At 34.1% G+C, this 6,000-nt stretch overlaps 1 protein-coding gene across 2 annotated transcripts in view; it reads right to left on the bottom strand.

The window, feature by feature from the left end:
- Positions 1–1,127: 1,127 nt before the first annotated feature.
- The window catches only part of LOC111506084 (protein phosphatase 1 regulatory subunit 14B), a 104,354-nt gene continuing 99,481 nt past the window's right edge, over positions 1,128–6,000 (bottom strand). For both annotated transcript variants that reach the window (XM_074173250.1, XM_074173252.1), the window contains exon 5: positions 1,128–3,092. In XM_074173250.1, the coding sequence (XP_074029351.1) occupies positions 3,051–3,092 (42 nt within the window). In that variant the 3' untranslated portion in view covers positions 1,128–3,050. The remainder of the gene's footprint in view (positions 3,093–6,000) is intronic.

Genomic DNA, 6,000 nt, shown 5'->3' with positions numbered 1-6,000 from the left:
CCTTATCTATCCATAAGTAATGCATTTCCCAATAATACACCTTTATATGATCTGTAGTTGGCAACTGCCAACAATTTCAACCTGATGTTCTTGCGAGGTTTTTACCAATCTTGTATTCGAGAATTCTCTCTTCTTAGTGGTGTGTTTTTGCTGTAAACAGAATTTTACTGCTACCAAGATCGTGCTACTCTTTCATTTATTATAGTGTAGCAATTCTATAAATGATATCTGATTCAGTTCCATGACGAATGTTTGGAATACAAACTGAATAGAGAAAAGTGTTTTCTGTATAACTATCCATAAGTAATGCATTTCCCAATAATACACCTTTATATGATCTGTAGTTGGCAACTGCCAACAATTTCAACCTGATGTTCTTGCGAGGTTTTTACCAATCTTGTATTCGAGAATTCTCTCTTCTTAGTGGTGTGTTTTTGCTGTAAACAGAATTTTACTGCTACCAAGATCGTGCTACTCTTTCATTTATTATAGTGTAGCAATTCTATAAATGATATCTGATTCAGTTCCATGACGAATGTTTGGAATACAAACTGAATAGAGAAAAGTGTTTTCTGTATAACTCATTGTTCATATAAAAGTAGCTGTTTCAAAAGTATTTTTCTTTCGTGTAATTCTCTGTTTAAAATTTGTTTTTCCGTTAATTAGCTGTCGCCCCCATACGAACGACAACTCTCAGAAGTTGAGAAACTTGTGCGAGCTAAGGACTAACGAGGTATTACCTTTTAACGTGTGATTCCTAAAACGGTTGCAGAATCATCCCAGCTTCAACCAGATAAATTCTCTCGAGAAAAATATCTGATCGAGGCGGGAATCGAACCCACGGTCTTCCGATCGTGAGTCGGGCGCACTACCACCGCGGCCGCGCGGTTTATATGAAATTTGCTGTTTCAAGAGGACTGTTTATCCAGTTTGTGTCTGAAAGTTAATTCTTTGCATAATCTACACATCTTTGTATAAAGTTACATTTTTGAAACTGATTGCTTTGTTCCTGTATTTGGAAGATTGCCACATTTTTTTGTATAAGTTATAGTGAGCTTTCAAGTTTAAACAAATTTACAATTTGCAACTGAAGGAATATGATATAGGGCCAGGCGATAGAAATGAACTCCAGTATAACTTCTATTTATTTCACAAAAATTTCTAACATATTCAAATTCCAACTGAATAACAAAAAGGTGGGTATCACTATTCTCATCTCATGAGATTTCTTTCCTCTGACCTGTTAAAGTCATCTATAATCATTCTTGTGACATAGACACGAAACTTTTATACTCTGCGAAATGTGAAGTACCTGATACACTTATTTTTCTCATAACTCAAATTATATGTGATGTTTTATTCCCAAATTGTAGCAATATGAGAAAAATTTCTAATTGTACATATCAGATTCTTACAGTTGGCAAAGTATAGGCTTGTTATACCAACAGACTTTTGATTACAACTGTCCCGTAAGATAAGAAACACTTTCCCATGGACTCGGTCAATAGAAAGGTGCAGTGGAGGTAAGGTTCGTCTTAGTGCTATACATTTGAAATAAAATTCCTCCAAGATTTTGACTACTAGTTAGTAACGAGACTGAAGAGATAACTGACGATATTTACCAATAGAATAAAGTTATTTAACTATACACACCTACCAAATATTAAACACCTTATTTGTCGAAATTGAGAATAATTGAGATCACAAAAGTTGATCAATCTGCATTAGGTTCTAAGTACAATAATTAAAAATAAAACAACATGAGGCCAATACCTACATCTGGGGGAAGCTCGCATGCACCACATTATTAAATTTTGAGCACTGATATGATTTTCTCAATTTAACCAACAATAAATGATTTCCAACAATCTTTAAAACTTAAATTAGTATACGCCAAATCACAAAATAAAAACATAGATTTTGCTCATTGGTAGAATTGGGTTGGGATAATCGATGATATTTCATACAAGTCAATCAGGAAAAGTTCCTGGCAAATTTATTCATTGAACTTGCATATTCTCTTTGGATTTTAGAACGTGTTGAAACAGTTGAATCAGATTTAGAGTTGTATTATTACGAAGTTACATATATGTAGAACTTATTCAACAATACTGACTAGTCTGATGACATCATTGGTAGATGAGATTACAAAAATCCTGATGACCTCAAAGGTAGATGAGATTGCAAAGGTGCTAACACCAACATAATGAATATTAGAATGTGAGCAAGTCAAATTATTTTTACTTGAAATATTACTAATGAACATGACATCAAAATAATATTGATTAGGTAATGAATGCAGAAAATATATTGGTATATTTGAAAGAAGACGTGGAAGAACACCAGAACAAACTTCAAAATAATCAGTTTTTGGATTGGAATCGTGAGAGATGTATACCTATGTATGGTCAACTTCCTTCGATTTTTCAGTTTACGATTGTATACTTTTGAATATGTTTATACATGATAACGGATATTTGTTGATTGATATATAAAATTAGTTTCAAAATGCTTTTTGAATTGCTATACTCCGGTTTTTATTGAAATTGTTGACTTTTTTATTATTATGGGAAATATAGTAGCATAATGATGAAAATTCAAATCCTATGTTCTATTTTGTGATCTGTTTTAACGATTAAAATATGTAAGAGATGATAAAAGGACGTGTATATGGGTACAAAATTCATATTCAAAAGGCAGTCTGATATGATTCCTATAATTTGAATAACAATCTGAGGACTAGCAATATTTTTCATTATAAATAATCTTAACTACGATTAATGCTAAAAGTATAAAAAATTAGAAAACATATTAACGATGCCATTGGCAAAAATTGCTGCAATGATGCTGTACTTCTACATTCATTCTTTGACTATACAATCTATATGTCATGAAACGTTATTAAATTATGCTCGGCAAATCAGGATGGAATATAGTTGATTTCCAATGATGATCATCGATGTAGAGATAAATAATCACTGAATCTTGTGCAAATTAGGCTCCTTTGGGGGGCCAATGTCTTCGGTCTAACCTTTGGCACTTCACTTGATTTAAAGAGTCTTTGCCTTATCTAATAAATCAGTGATGAATTTCTGAAACAAAATAAGTTTATTAACACAGTTTTTAGTAAAATAAAACAAGAATCCATATGACTAACCGTGTCTTTGTAACTACTAAATAATGGAACATAATCAAAGTGTTATTCAGATGCTGCTTCGATTGTTATATACTATTACAGTCTACATGAAGTCAATTCGAGCAGCTAAATAAAAAACTATTACACCGGGTCTGTGAAATTTACTACTTAATACCATATAAAACCTCCCACATAAAAATAATGATTATACGACGTAATTATACCACGCCGCTGCCATACAAAAAAACTGCCGACGTTCGGTAACTATTTAGTTAATATATCATTCAAATTGACTTCGTATATTATTCAGGTTGATATTGTATTATAATTATATTAAAAATGAGAAATACCAGATTTATAGGAAGTCTGTAATGACAGACAAATATAAGCTTACAAGCCTTATGAAGGTGACTTTGACTAGCAGAGTAAAGCAATATTAATCATTTATGGGGTCTGAACAACAAATATTGTTTCAGGTTCAAACAACACAAGGACACTGGATTGATGTCCAAATAAGCATATCATGTGGGCGTCCACATGGCATTCGGATTATACCACCCTGTATATTCATATGATGATGTGAGATAATATTAACATACATCAAAAGGTGCATTGATACTTCTATTGCCTTTTCATATCTGTCATAAAATTTTCAGTTATTTCTAGAAAACAACTAATTGAAAAGCATATAAGCTCGACCATTGGAATACAAAACTCTTTAAATTCGAAGAGAACCACCTGCAGTGATTGACTGATTATTTCATGTGCAAAAAAACACACTCATCTTACATGGTCGATTCAGGTTATTAATGGGCATATTTGAGGAGAGCACGGGTAATGGTAATAATAATGATTATTTACACACATATACAAAACATAAAGTACAGCTTGTCAAATGAAGGAAGAGCTTTCAGAATTCCGTTATATGGTCCCGCCCACTAGATGTGCGTTCGTTAGAAGACTATGAGAGAAGAGAGAGAGGGAAGAGAGATAGAGAAAGATAATTCTCAAGTATTTTTCTAGATTTGACAAGCCGTACGTAAGTGAATATATTTGATGAGTGATGTAAGCTCTTGCCTAAAAAATTGTTGGGTAAATATGATTGTTTTATTACATTTATAGAATCATGAAAGAAATATCATTTTGAAAAAAGTTATATGAAGAAATTATTGGATATGAATTAGACAATATATAACAACGGAAGATGAGCAAATATTACTTTGAAATACTTTGATAATCGTGCAGTATATATTTACCTACCTAAAAATTAAGAATTCTCGTGGAATTATAAGCCGAAATCAAATTAATTTCGAATTATCTGCGAAAAAAAACCTATAAAGGGTAGACCGGGGACAATTGAAACAGGGGACAATAGAAACAACCGCCATAGTAGACCGATTTCGCGGTTTGAATCACGCGCGCTTATACCAAACGAAGCGCCATTAGATGAAGCACGTAGCCATCTATCGGGCACTGACGGCAGTTGTGAGTGTATGTGCACGTCCACGATAACTTGATTTCCCGCTATGGAAGTAAACTTTTACATTGATTGAAAAAGTGTGTTACAAGAGATAAAAACTTAAGTATCCAGCTTCGACTATATTTATTACTTTGTTTGGTATATGCCCTTTAGTCGGGATACTTTAAATTATTACTCTAATCCAAGAGAAAGAAAATATTTGAGTGTTCACTCAAAAATGTGCTGCAGGGACAGTTGAAACACATGACATGGAGGACGATTGAAACATGTTTCAATTGTCCTCGTTGTGAATTTTTCATGTGGTTCATATTGTAGGTTGTGTACTATGTTAAGGTGTTAACTTTTGTTTTAAAATGCCACGAGTGAGAGTGAGAAAAACTGAGAGAGGATTAAAATCTATTTTGGCATATGAAGAAGCTTACAAAGAGGTTACTGAAAATAATGCTTCGATAAGGTCTGCAGCAGCTAAATATGAACTACATTACGTCTCTTTGAGTAGGTTTATTAGGAAGAAAAAGCAAGCAATTGCTGTTCCTGTCACTATGGGTTATCATTGTGTGAGGCGAGTATTTGACGTGAACCAGGAAAAAATTATTGTTGGCTATATAATCAAAGCAGCGCATGTATTTTACGGATTACCACCCAAAGAAATTCGGAAATTAGCTTTTCAGTTGGCCGTGAAATATTCGCTGAACATGCCTGATACATGGAGACAAAATGCCATGGCAGGAGAGGATTGGTTTTCTGGATTTATGAAACGCAATCCAAAACTTTCAATCCTCTGCGCTCAAGCAACAAGTCTTTCCAGAGCAACTAGTTTCAACGTTACGAACAGGTACAAATTTGAACAACAGTGTACCCCCCATTTTTATATTCCCACGGTTGAGATACAAGGATCACTTCGTCCGTGACGGTCCAGTGGGGTGTATTGGAGCAGGAAACGCGAGCGGCTGGATGCAAGAAGATGAGTTCTTGATATACCTCAACCATTTTCAAAAGCACACCAATGCTTCAATTGAAAATAAAGTATTGCTTTTACTTGATAATCATCAGTCACACATAGGTATACGATGCTTGGACTTCTGCAAAGAAAATGGCATTGTCATCTTGTCTTTCCCCCCATATTGTTCCCACAAATTGCAACCGCTAGATCGATCTGTCTACGGTCCTTTTAAGAAGGCTGTAAATTCAAGTTGCGATGCCTGGATGAGAAATAACCCAGGCAAAACAATGACAATTTACGATATCCCAAGCATAGTCAAACTAGCTCTGCCGTTAGCCCTCACAGTTAAATATCGTAGCTGGATTTATTAGAACTGGCATATGTCCCTTTAATAGAGATAATATTCACGGAAGTAGATTTTGCTCCCTCGTATGTCACGGA

The sequence above is a fragment of the Leptinotarsa decemlineata genome, unplaced genomic scaffold (genome assembly GCF_025532065.1).
Source record: "Leptinotarsa decemlineata unplaced genomic scaffold, Ldec_3_MD MMD2_tig00000218_RagTag_RagTag, whole genome shotgun sequence".
NCBI classification, from domain to species: domain Eukaryota; kingdom Metazoa; phylum Arthropoda; class Insecta; order Coleoptera; family Chrysomelidae; genus Leptinotarsa; species Leptinotarsa decemlineata.
Note: the sequence above shows the minus strand (reverse complement) of the source record. Positions and strands in the feature narration are given on the sequence as shown.